Source organism: Myotis daubentonii, chromosome 4 (genome assembly GCF_963259705.1).
Source record: "Myotis daubentonii chromosome 4, mMyoDau2.1, whole genome shotgun sequence".
Classification (NCBI taxonomy): Eukaryota; Metazoa; Chordata; class Mammalia; order Chiroptera; family Vespertilionidae; genus Myotis; species Myotis daubentonii.
In genome coordinates this window covers 51,557,003-51,570,958 of record NC_081843.1, presented here as the reverse complement: position 1 = coordinate 51,570,958, position 13,956 = coordinate 51,557,003, and the positions used below count along the sequence as shown (strand labels likewise).

General features: G+C 40.0%; 1 protein-coding gene across 1 annotated transcript in view; it reads right to left on the bottom strand.

The window, feature by feature from the left end:
- Positions 1-13,956, bottom strand: part of TMEM232 (transmembrane protein 232) — a 161,233-nt gene that overhangs the window by 74,440 nt on the left and 72,837 nt on the right. Inside the window, exon 12 of the mRNA XM_059693928.1 lies at positions 7,307-7,536. Within this exon, the coding sequence (XP_059549911.1) occupies positions 7,307-7,536 (230 nt within the window). The remainder of the gene's footprint in view (positions 1-7,306; positions 7,537-13,956) is intronic.

The window sequence follows — 13,956 nt, the reverse complement described above, 5'->3', positions numbered from 1 at the left end:
AGCCCTCAGCCCCTCATCCAGGGTGGCCAGGCACTCCAGTGGGGACCCCCACCCTGAAGGGTGTGTGACCAGCTGCAAACAGCCATCATCCCCTCACCCAGGCTGGCCAGGCACCCCAGTGGGGACCCCCACCCTGATCCAGGACACCCTTCAGGGCAAACCAGCCAGCCCCAACCTGTGCACCAGGCCTCTATCCTATAAAGTAAAAGGGTAATATGCCTCCCAGCACCGGGATCAGTGTAACAGGGGGCAGCGCCCAAACCCCCTGATCGCCCTGCAGCTCTGTGTGCGACAGGGATCGGTGCCCCAACCCCCTGATCGGCCCTGCTCTGTGTGTGACAGGGGGCAGCGCCCCAACCCCCTGATTGGCCCTGCTTTGTGTGTGACGGGGTAGAGCCATAACCTCCCCATCGGCCCTGCCCTGAGTGTGACAGTGGCGGCGCCCCAACCCCCTGATCCGCTCTGCTCTGTGTGTGACAGGGGGCGGTGCCCCAACTCCCCTATCGGCCCTACTCTGTGCGTGACAGGGCGGAGCTCCTCAACCCCCTGATTGGCCCTGCTCTGTGCGTGACAGTGGGTGGCGCCGCAACCTCCCCATCGACCCTGCCTTGAGTGTGACGGGGCGGTGCCCCAACCCCCCAATCGGCCCTACCCTGAGCGTGACTGAGGGTGGCATCGTAACCTCCCAATCTGCCCTGCTCTGTGCATGACAGGGGGCAGCGCCCCAACTCCCTAATTGGCCCTGCTCTGAGCCCGACCAGGGGCTGCACCTAGGGATTGGGCCTGCCCTCTGCCACCCGGGAGCAGGCCTAAGCCAGCAGGTCATTATCTCCCAAGGGGTCCCAGACTACGAGAGGGCACAGGCCGGGCTGAGGGACCCCCCTTCCCCCCGAGTGCACAAATTTTTGTGCACTGGGCCTCTAGTATATATATAAATGCCTAAGTGACCGGACAACTGTCCAGTAGCTATGATGAGCACTGACTACCAGAGGGCAGATGCTCAATGCAGGAGCTGCCCCCTGGTGGTCAGTGTGCTCCCACAGCTGGAGCACCACTCAGCTGATAAATAGGTGCCAGACACCAGGCTCAGAGCTGGTGAGTGCAGCTGTGGCAGCGCAAGCCTCTCCCACCTCTGTGGCAGCACTACCGAGAGGCGGTGGTGGCAGGTGTAGTGGAGCCGGGATGAGCAGGAGGGGCACGGCCCTGGCCTGGACTCGGGCTCCTCCCTGACCGCCTTCCCCTTCGAGCACTAATACATCTGTTGGGGATGTCGGACTGCCGGTTTCAGCCCGATCCCCACAGCCCAGGCCCGAAACTGGCAGTCCTATATCCCCCAAGGGGTCCCAGATTGTGAGAAGGCCCAGGCCAGGCTGAGGGACCCCACTGGTGCACAAATCTAGGGGTCTTAAGAGTCTCCAATTTGGCAGAGTTTCTCCCAAACCCAACTTCCCAAGGAGTCCAGTGGCCTTCTAGGAGCACGTCTCAATGACTCCAGATTTGGGGCAGCTGACATTTCTAGCATGCCCTGTCCAGCTGATCCCCAACTTCAGATAGCGTGGCAACTGAGCCCAAGGTCTTTTTCACAATTAAATTGCAGTACACAGGCAGTAGCAGTTGGACAGTGTGTCTTCCCACAAACAAAACACTGACTGTCCAATTGCTTCCCACCACTCCAGTGCACTTCAGTGAGATGAGAAATGAGGATCATGCGCCTCTTTTTGCTGCGAACAGGTCTCTGCAATAAAGCCTGTTTTTAACCTCTCTCCTGGGATGTGGTGGTATTAACCTTCCCCTACCCTGTCTCCATTCAGCAAATGTTGGTTACACCTAGTTCTATCACTTGAGAATTAGCTCATTTTATAAAAGAAGATGCAGAGGATGTGCAGTAACCTTGGATTCATCCATCCTGTTTATGAAGTCAGTCATGTAAAATTTCCTGCCTAAATGACAACAGATGTTTTCAGTCCATTCTTGCTAGTTTCACCTGGGCTCTCTTCCAGGTGCTGGTCTTATGAATGAAGTCTTCCAACATAAAATTTCCAGCAAACTAAGCATGATAAGAGATAAAGTTTTAAGCTAATATTCTCCTAGTCTTTACATATGTGCAAAAAAGTGTTGTTTGTGAGTTTTTAGCAATTCAAGGTATAATCTTAGAAAATACACTTAAGAAACCTCAGAAGCTATATGACCAAAAAGTATAGATATGGCAACTAATTTTTGAAAATTTGGTCTTCAGGGTCCTGAATCTCAGCCTTAAGGTAAATTTAAGATAGTTTTACTGACAAAGAGAGGAAAGGGAAATACTATGCTTTGAAGTAGAAGTATTATATGCCTGTTTTTTTGGCTGCAGCTTTTATGATATAGTAAAGAACCATAATGATTTTTTCATTTTGAAAGAACTGCTGAGGGGCAAAAAGAGCATGTACCCAGCAGCATGGTGCATTAACTTAAAGCAAAACTCAAAAATTCAATGTACAGAAGCAAAATAATACATTTTCTTTTGAAAAATTTTATAAAGAAAAGAAGTAAAATCTTCAAGTCATTCAGAGCAAAATATATGTTTATGAACATATAAAAGACAGAATTCCTGCTTTCAAAGAATTTTATAGGCTAGAAACACAAGTAAGAAAAAAATGTTTTTGGAGAAAATTATAGGTCATGCGATGTAGCAGATGCTTCATTAATAAGGGAAGCATTCTTCCACCCTTGAAAAAGCAAGCTCCCATTTCCTTTTTACTAGTAAATTTTCAGATCTTCACCCTGAAATAAGTATACTTTAGTGCTCTAAGGCAATAAGGAATCCTATCTTAAATTTTCTTTCCGCCTACCTCTTATATGTGCCCTATATTCTGTAGGAGTCCTTAAATGTTGGCCTTCTTGTAGGCTTTCACATTGCTATTGGTTGAAAACACAAAGTAGAGATTCCTAGGAATACTTGATGAAGAATTGGTGATATGACCCTATGCATGAAGACCTTTAAGAGGTGAAAAAGAACTTAACATACAAAGGGATGTACATTATGTCTTTGTGCTTTACCTATGCACTTCAACATGCTCAGATGTTCATTAATTGTATTAAATTCCAGTTTGTGGACTTGGACATGGGAGGTGGAGAATTAACAAAAGGAGTTAGCTATAAGGCTGTTGAGTAGATGGAGGACCAAGCAAAAAAGAAAATTTTCCACTATTGTTTAGTAAGCCAGTGGCTTCTTTTTTTTTTTTTCAATGCATAGCTTACATTTAAGCTTGCTTTCCAACAACTTTTTAAAAAACAGGGATATCCCATACCCTTTTTAAAAAATATATATTTTTATTGATTTCAGAGGGGCAGGGAGAGGAAGAGAGAGATAGAAACATCAATGATGAGAGAGAATCATTGATTAGCTGCCTCCTGCAGGCTCCACAACCAGGCATGTGCCCTGCCTGGAAAATGAACCATGACTTCCTGGTTCCTAGGTCAATGCTCAACCATTGAGCCATACTGGCTGGACTATCCCATACCCTTAATAGACAATAGAGACTAGGCCTGACCTAACTATGTCTTGATGTCATTGAGCTATAGCCCTACTCCAATCACCTCTTTTGTACCCAGATATTAGTTTGCACCAAACTGCACCTGGAAATGTGCACACTCCAGGGGGCACTGTCTACATGCACTACAGCATAAATGTGAGAGTCACCATGGGAGCTTCCGCTAGAAATGCCCAGGCTGCTGTACCCCTGGGAGTTTCTCATGTGAGCCTGGGACTCTAAGCTTAATTGCTAGGGCTCATTATGAGCAGTGAGGAAATGGATAAGGAGATAATACTTACTCAAATATTTACTCAGTGATGAATGCTTATCATTTAGGTAATGAACTATAGGCTTTGATGAGAAGCTTTTTAATCTTTAAAAGCCTATAGGTTTCTTTGGGTCTTAACCCCACTGCTCCTTTTTGTCTCTTCTCTGAGGTTGCATATTCTCTTCTCGTACTCCAAGGCCCTGTGCATACCCCTCTATTTTTACTTTTCATCCTCAGTGTGTCTGACTTTCCCCTTATATCTTCTCCCTTTCCTTTTGGTCTCTCTCATCTTTCTCTCTACTTATAACTTTTATTGCTCTGTTCTACTATTTTAAGCATTCCCAGTATGTCTCCTTTTCTCTCTGTCTTTCCTTTCTATGTCCCAGCAAGCACCATTCATCACCATCTGTCTCTTTCCCTTGCTGTTTGTTTAAACTCCTTTTGTCAAAATCTAATTTCTTTTATTTTTCTAGTTTCTTTCTTCCCTTCCTTTAACTGACCATGATGAGAAACCAAAGTACACTTTTTCAGTGTCCTCTCATTGTGGTTCCAGATTGATTTTTCTTCGATGTCTGCAATCCCTTAAGAATAGACAGGAGGCATTTGGGGACTCTAAAGTAAATCTCAATAGCCATGACATTTAAAGCTGGCATTTTCATTGTACCTTGATCACATTGCAATTTTTTGTGTTTTTATTTTTAGAGAGAGAGGGATAAAGATATAGAAACATCAATGATGAGAGAAACATCACCAATCAGCTGCTTCCTGCATGCCCCCAACTGGGGATCGAGCCCACAATGGGCATGTGCCCTGACCAGGAATCAAACTGGTGACATCTTGGTTCACGGGTTGATGCTTAACCACTGAGCCACACTGACCAGGCAGATCATATTGCAATTTTATAAATATTTATAATATATGCTGAAGAATATTTTTAAATGTTTAGTTCTGTACCTGAGACTACTAAAGTGCAGGCTGTGTGATACTTAATCACAAATTTACAAATCTTCCTCATTGATTTAAAAAAAAATTTTTTTTAATGCTTACATCTATTTAAAAATTCCCCTCAAGCATGTTTATTTTTCTGTTGACTCTGCACAAAAGAAAAGCCTGCCTACTAATCTTGCTCCATCCAATAATTATACCTGCAATAATTGGGCAGCAACAGACCCATGATTTGGGAACTCACATAATGATTCAAACAAAGGCTAAAAAAAATTTTTCCAAATGATTTAGCATCTCTTTCAAGAAATTAGAAAATCAACCACAAAATAGGTCAAAGGATAGAAGCAGTAACAGATTAATAGACATAAGAACATACATGAGTTAGAATCCAAAATCTGGTTTATTGAAAAAAATAATATAAAATAGATAAAACAATAAATGAATGAAGGAAAATAAAGGGACAAAATGTAAATTTACAGAATAACAATTGGCTGAGAGGAGAAAAACGACAGAAACAGAGAGAATGAAAGGAATCTTAAGACACTACTTTGTTCAATTATGGCTAGGTAAATTCTGAAAAATGGAGTGAAATAAATAATATTCGATGGAAGCATAATATGCTAAAATTGACTTAAGAAGAAAGAGAAAGTTCAAAAGAGGCTGGCATTCAGGATTGACACTCCAAATAATTGTATGGCAAGAGCCTCAAAAAATAAGAACTTAATCTAGCTGTTCTTGCACATTATGACTGAATAACAACCTTGCCAATACCCATATAAAATGGAAAAATTTGACAAAGAGCTACCCTTAGAAGAAGCATAAGGTACTGATAGTCTAAGAGGGAATTCTACCAAAGTTTGACAGTAGATAATTTAAATTACTGAAATTATTTTAGAACATAGAAAAAATAAGTTGGAATTTAGTTTTTAATTAAGATAGCAATTAAAATAAAAATATTGAAGAAAGATAGATGACAATAAATATTGCTGGAACAACTTAGTGGTCACATGGAGCAATCCCTCACACCAAAAACAACAAAACCCTTCCATTAGACCAATGATTAAAAATGTTTGAAATGAGTCCTTAAAAGTACCAGGAGACAGTGTGACAAATTTTTAATCTAAAGCATGCTTAAACCATAGTGAAACTTGATAAATGTTATTATGTAGAAAGATGGCAACAAAATATTATAAACAAAATTTAAAGATAAATTTAAAATGGTGCAAAAAATAAACATTTGTAATTCTAACCATAAACAAAAGGACATATTGATTAATAGGTAAATAGTTCTTGCAAAGCAGAGAAGAGAAAAGACAAAAACACAACAGAAAAATGGACAAAATAAGTACGAGTTATTCCCATATAAAGAAAAAAACAAAAGGCTTTAACATATAAAAGGTGTTTGAAACACTCATCTTAAGAAAAATAAAAATGAAAGCTACTTCTGAAAACTATATTTTTCAGAATGTCAAAACCCAAAGTTGTTAACATCATCTGTTGGAAATACTAAAGAAAAACTAGGAAGTCTCATATATTGACAGGCACTAAGATATATTAAATTTGCACAACTCCACTAAAAGGCAATTTGGAAATATCTACCCACGTTACAAAGGCATCTGCCTTCTGACACAGCAGTTATACTTCTTTTTTTAAAAAAATATATATTTTATTGATTTTTTACAGAGAGGAAGGGAGAAAGACAGAGAGTTAGAAACATCGATGAGAGAGAAAGATCGATCAGCCGCCTCCTGCACATCTCCCACCAGGAATGTGCCCGCAACCAAGGCACATGCCCTTGACTGGAATCGAACCCGGGACCCCCCAGTCCGCAGGCCGACGCTCTATCCACTGAGCCAAACCAGTCTCAGCAGCAGTTATACTTCTGAGAATTCATCTTACAGTCAATTATTCCACATTGAAAAATATATCTATGTGAAAGTTTACTTTTGTGGTAGTCTGTAGTAGTAGACAATAAAAAAACAACCAAATGCCAACCAAAAGGCAGCTGGTTCAATAAATTGTAGTGCATCCTTACTAAGGAAAATATCATAACTGATTAAAAAATAATGATAAAATGCTCTATGTACTGGCATAGAAAGTTCTCTAAGAAATGAAGTTAAGTGAAAAATGCAACAGATGTTTACTATACCAACTTTCATGTAAAAATTGAGGAAAAAATTAAAATTTACTTATAATTTCTTATATTTAGATTGTATAGAACCTGGAATGATTCACAAGCAATTAATGATAAGTGGAGGTGGGGGGTAAACTAGGCAAATGAAGGTCAGTGATGGGAGGGAAGATTTCACTTTATTAAAACATTGATTTATATTTTATAATAATACCTATTTTAAATAATCAAAATTATTTAAAACAATACATATTTTAAATAATCAAAATAATTTTTGAGAAGGGAATACTTGCTCTTGATAGAATACCTAGGTGGTGCTAGAGCCAAAATTTGAATTAAAAAAAAGAAACTGAGTTAAATAATGTGGCACATGATTATAAATAATTTCTATGACTTTGAAATATAATGTGTTAGAATAACAGCACTATTTTGAATAGTGCTTTACTTTACCTTACAGTAAAATGTAGAACTTTCTTCTTCATAGAATCTTGCTTTTTATACAGATATTTGGTTTTATGCGGTTTTATCAATGGTTTTTTCAAAGGAAGAATATCAGCGGAGGGGAAGAGTAGTTTGGAAAGGATGTTGGCAACTCTCCATCCTATATATTTGGAGAAAATTTCATCCCCTGCATTTGATGAAACTCTAGTGAAAGGATCTGTGGGGTCATTTAACTCAGCCTGTTGAAATAAAAGAAAAAGGAACCAGTTAAGATAGCATTAAATGGGAGGGAAAATGATATATTATTAAATAAAAAATAAAATGTATGTTTGTTTTCTTTGACTAATGTTGTAGTCTTTCTGTTAAATAAAAAAAGCCTTTATAAAATAGTAGTTTCCCCCCAAAATATTAAAATAATTACCATTTTCAATGACATACAAAATTAGGCAATAATGAAATTTTGAAATAACATTTTTAATATAGTGATATAATTTTTATTTTAAATTTGCATACTTCCCACACAAGAATTTCATAACCACTTATAGTATTTATTTAATAAGTAATTAAGCAAGCAGTTGAAGAAATATAGGCATTTTATTAAATAAGAATTTCACTTCTCTATGTATAATCCAAACTTTCCTTGGAATCAACAGAAAATTTCTATAGAACAAATTTGTGTCAAGTAAAAAAGCAAAAAGGGCTTTGTATTTAACTTACATTAAAGATGTTCTGGGATTAGATTTAGATTAGATTAAATTGAACATGTTCTAATAAAAAAAAACCCCTAATATAAGAATTCTACAATGTTTATCCAATCTTTACTCAGGAAAGATCTATTTTCTGTATTTTCATTGGCTAAAATTGGTAATAACAAATGAAAATGTAAGTTCCAAAATGTCATGTATTATACTTATTTATAAGGTTCAGAATAGGTTTCTGTTAGGAATTCTCTCTCACAAATAAATTATATACGTTCTCCTTGCATTTAAGATTTACGTTTTTTTATTCAATGATATCAATCTTCATGCAGTTTATTACCAGTCACTAAAGATTCATTTTATATGCTTATCAATCTTATGGTAGAAAATGGAGGAGTGGAAAATGCCTTTTTGCACATGCATAACTAACTAAGACTCTTTAGGATTCCAAGATCAAGCTTGGTTCAATGAAATACTGTTTAAATATTGACTCTTGTATTATTTAAACAAAATTATTGTGGGGAAAAAAATGAGAATCCTATATAATAAAAGGCTAATATGCAAATCTACCAAACAGCAAAATGACCAGTAGCTATGCTTAGCAATGACCACCAGGGGGCAGATGCTCAATGCAGGAGTTGGCCCCTGGTGGTCTGTGCACTCCCACAGGGGGAGTGCTGCTCAGCCAGAAGCCGGGCTCATGGCTGGCAAGTGCAGCGGCAGTGGCGGGAGCCTCTCCCACCTCCGTGGCAGTGCTAAGAATGTCTGACTGATGGCTTAGGCCCACTCCCGGCAGTTGGACATCCCCAAGGGCTCCTGGACTGCGAGAGGGTACAGGCCAGGCTGAGTGGCCACCTCCTCCAAGTGCACAAATTTTGTGCACCAGGCCTCTGATAATAAAGATTCAAAAAATAAAGGGTTAGAGCAATAAGGAAAATAGGAAAAGGGAGGTAAGTAAATATGGATTACTGTAAAAGCCATTGAATATGGGAAATAAAATGCAAAAAAATTATTAAAAAACTAGAGGCCCAATGCACAAAATTCGTGCAAGGGGCCCAGCCCTCTCAGCCCTGGCTGCCTTGGCCAGCCCTCCCAGCCTCAGCCAGCCCTGGCAGTCTCTCACAGCCCCAGGTGACACTCACAGCCCCGGCCAGCCCTCGCAGGCCCTCACAGCCCCAGCCAGCCCTCGCAGTACCCCACAGCCCCAGCTGCCTTGGCCAGCCCTTGCAGCGCTGGCTACCTCAGCTGGCCCTTGCAGCCCCTAGCTTCATCCAGAAGGTTGTCCAGAGAGTTGTCCAAAATGTCATCCAGATGGTCATTTGGCTGTTTGACCTAATAAGCATATTAGCTCTTTATTATATAGGATAGAGAGAAAATCATGCAAATAGGTAAGCACCAAAATATGAAATGAAGACTCAAGAAAGCCCCAAAATGCTGGAAAGTCAATATTAAAATTTATAAAGAAAACCTATTTTTCATGTTTTAGAAAAAGAACTTAATCAGTAGTTCTCATTGAAATACATGTATTCTTAAAATATCTTTTATTTTCATTATCTCTGGATATTTGAATCAGCATACAATCATGTTTATACTCTTTTCAGTTGTGTATCTTGCTTATTAACTACGTCAAAATCATGAAAAGCACAGTCAATTTGAAACAACAAATTAAACTGTGTCTAGGACACTTAGTACCTATTGTGACTTTGAGGACATTATTTACCTTCTCAAAGTCTGTGGTTTCATCTGGAAAATGGTAATCATGATACCTGGATTATTTATTCTGCTTAGCCTCCATGCCTTAATTTTTCATGAGAAAAGTTATTTCAATATCAATAGCAACATATAGTAGTGCAAGGACCTATTATTATGAGCTCTTCCATTACTAAGAGAGTGATAAATTAATAAATTTGTGAATGAATGAAGTAGCAAACATAATGTCTTCTGATGACAATTTCTGATAAAACACATTGTTTCCAGGGTAGCATTACACTGCTTATAGAATCATGATGCTCTCTCCTATGTCTTGACTTCTTGTTTGCTTCCCCCCAGATTGGATAAGTTGTAGATCCAGATGTCAGCTTTCTCAAGAAGCAAAATGATGGCATTCCCACCTTTCATGATGGTTCCCTGGTTGAAATTCCAGTTAACCCCTCCCCCATTGATGTCCAATGCATATGATTTCAAATATGAGTCAAATGCATCGTTGCTGGATCTATTAAAAGGTTTTGCTTGTTTGTTTTCCTACAGAAAGTAGCCAGGAAATAGTATGGGCTTTGTAGTTAGATCTGAAATCAGGTCTGGCTTTTCCATGTGCTAGTTAAGAATGTAAACTTGGGAAATGTAAATTCTCTAGGCTTATGTTTGGTGCTTGGTTTCTCCCATCTTATATTTCATTGTGATATGAAGTTAATAATAACTGACTTTCAGAATTTTGTAAGGATTCTTTAGATTGCAGAGGGTGATCTGTCTAGTAGACAGTGAGATGTTCAATGGGTGTCAGTTCCTTTCAGGGCTTCTCTAAGGCAAAGCACTAATGCTCCCCTGCATCTCCTTCCACCACCAACCCACGGAAGACTTGGTCCATCCGCTGCTGGGCTGAAAACAGTGTTATGTTGTCACTTTTATATTAGAACTAGAGGCCCAGTGCACAAAATTCGTACATGGGTAGGGTCCCTAGACCTGGCTGGTGATCAGGGCTGATCAGGTTCCCTGCCTCCCCACCTCCTCCTTCCCTCATTCCCTCAGTGCCCCACCACTGCAGCTGGTCACCCGCCATGTTCTGTGCTGCCCCCTGGTGGTCAGCGCATGTCATAGCAAGCAATTGAACTCCCGTTCTCCCGGTTGAACTCCTGAGGGGACACTTTGCATAGTAGCCTTTCATATATATGCTAGAGGCCCAGTGCACAAAAATTTGTGCACTCAGGGGGGTCCCTCAGCCTGGCCTGTGCCCTCTTGCAGTCTGGGACCCCTCGGGGGATGACCACCTGCTGGCTTAGGCCCACTCCCTGGGGGATCAGGCCTAAGCTGGCAGTCAGACATCCCTCTGGCAGCCCGGGAGCCCTCGGGGGATGTCCACTTGCCAGCGGGGAGCAGGCCTAAGCTGCAGTTGGACATCCTTAGCGCTGCTGAGGAGACGGGATAGGCTCCCACCACCACCGCTGTACTGGCAGCCGTTAGCATGGCTTGTGGCTGAGCAGAGCTCCCCCTCTGGGAGCGCACTGACCACCAGGGGGCAGCTCCTGCATTGAGCATCTGCCCCCTGGTGGTCAGTGTGTGTCATAGTAACCAGTCATTCTGCTGTTAGGGTCAATTTGCATATTACCCTTTTATTATATAGGATAGATATTTGTTAAACAGGATCATGATTATACTTCAATTAGTCATATTTTTGTATAATAGTCTTCCTTTTTCTCTTAAAGCCATTATTCTAATGTTACAACATTCAGCAAGTTAAATACCTCCTTGGAAGTAGATGTGCACAAAATATTAATGACCATTCCTTATACCAGAATTCAAATTCATGAACTTACTACTAGTTTGCATGCTAATGAACATTACCACCAGCTCCATCTTTAAATGTTATTTATACATTTACAGTTCCATCATAGGTTCCTATTTTTTTTATTTTAGCAATGCCCATGTAGGCTTTAAAATTCAGGGTTTTTCTTATTGCATTGTTGAAACTTGACATTTTCTTAAGAACAAATGGCATTTTTTAATATCTATGTTAATTTTACTGATTGAGTATTAAAATTGGAAAAGTTGTATTCTTGAATATTTATCTTATTCATATTCTAACCATATGCAGGAGCATGGCTTTGTATTGGGTATAAAGATGGTAAAAACTGCCATTAATGAAGGTTAGCAGGAAGATGGTTAAGTCAACACAAAGGGAAATTCTAAGGATACCATAATTCAGCTAATTCACTATCCTTGACATGAGAATAAAAAGAAAGAAATAGGATGTTAAGCCATTGTAACACAATTTGCAGCTAATTCTACCTCTCTCTTGCTATCTCTTTTTTGTCTCTACCTGTCCTTAACTAATCTCAGAACTAGGAATATTTAAGTTATTTTGTGAGAAAAATGGTAATTTTGTTCTTTAAACCTCAAAATTTAAATATAAGGAACTCATTGTTAGTCTCAAAAGACTATTTCCTACAGGAGTTATAAAATCTTACAAAGGACAAAATTAGTAACTACTTGCTACTCCTTAGACCATTATTATTGTCATTACTTCCTGGGAGCATATTATAAATACAGAATCACAGGCCCTATTCCTTTACACACATTAACGTTTAAGACGGACTGAGGTTGTAGATTAAGAAAGAGACTAGTTGGGAATATCTCATTTTCCAATTTACTAGTTGTCAGATACTGCACAAGTTATCTAACCATTCTGAGCACATTTCCTTATTCCTAACATGAGGTGATAATACTGCACATTCTTGGGTTGTTGTTAAGATTAAACACAAGAATGGAATATATTTTTTCACAGAGTCTGGCATGCAAATACTTTTTCACTAAATATTAATTTCTTACTTATATTTAATTTTGGAAAGAGGCACAGTAGAAATGGCAGAGCAAAGCTTTGGGTTAAGCTCACAAATGTATACATAACTTGTTTTAATTCTGTTTAGACTCAGGTCCTCCTCTCTGTGTGGGTGATGATGGTGGGAGCTATGGGGGTTAAATGAGTCAATATATGTAAAACTAGGGGCCCAGTGCATGGATTTGTACACCTTGAAAGGAACTTTGGGCCATGAGGCGGCAGTGGGCACAGGGGTGGGTCTCAGCCCATCCTCTGCGCCCCTGCCAGGCCCCTCCCACCACGCCCTCCCTCCCCCATCCCATTTGCCATCTGTCCTGCTCCCACCACTGCTTCTACTCCCATTTGCTGATGATGCCAGCCCCACTCACACCCGCTGATGGTGTGCAGTGAGATTGGGGCTGGTGCCAACAGCAAGTGCAAGTGGGGCTGGCGCCAGCAGCAGGTGCAAGCGCTGGGTGGGACTGTGGCATGTGGGAGCAAAGAATTCTCAGTAACCACCAGAGGATCACCCTAATGACAGCGACTGGCGCCCCACCTTGATCTGGTGACCCCGCTCGCTTGCTCCACCATCCCGCTGCAGCTGACACCCGCCATGTTCAGTGCTCTTCTGCCAATGCGTGCCCCCTGGTGGTCAGCGCACATCATAGCGACCAGTTGTTTGGTTGTTCGGTTGTTGCGCCATTCAGTCTATTTGCATATTAGGGTTTTATATATATAGATATTTAGCAGTGTGCCTGGTGCATTGTATAAGCTCTACAAATATTTTGTTCTCTTAAATAATATATCTGTTACATTGGAGTTCTGTTGATTAAGTATTTAAAAGGACTTTGTTGTTCCAAAAATACATCTCCTTTTCCACACTGTTTCCATTTATGTCAAAAGAGGAGGCATATGTGGAGGAGGAGATAGGTACTGAGAGAAAAGAGACTAATAGTGTTGTTTTTTCTATTTTGCTGCTTTATAGAGTACATTCAAAGTATGGAAATATTGTTAAGAATGAAAACAAATTTTATTTTAAAGATCTCACCATGAAATGTTAACTACAAAGTGCTTTCCCTGATGAGTACTCCAAATAAAGTCACCTATTCATTTTATCTATACATATTTCTTTTTGATATTTTAGGTCATATACCAGATGGCATAAAGCATTTATACATGATGACTTTTCCTACGTGTGCCAACATATGCTGCTGAATTGCTTATACAGAAGAGCCTTGCTCATTGCAAGTCTCCCTGGAAGTATTTCAAACAAAGCACATCAATTAACATTTGTTTATTATGCCACGGTGAGTATATGGCAGTTTTTTATTTCTTTCCCAAATACTCAGGCAACAGTTGGGTTTATATTGAGTATGTCAGTTGAAGGGCTCATATTTAGGAATCTATTTAGACCTTTTTTTTTTATTTCA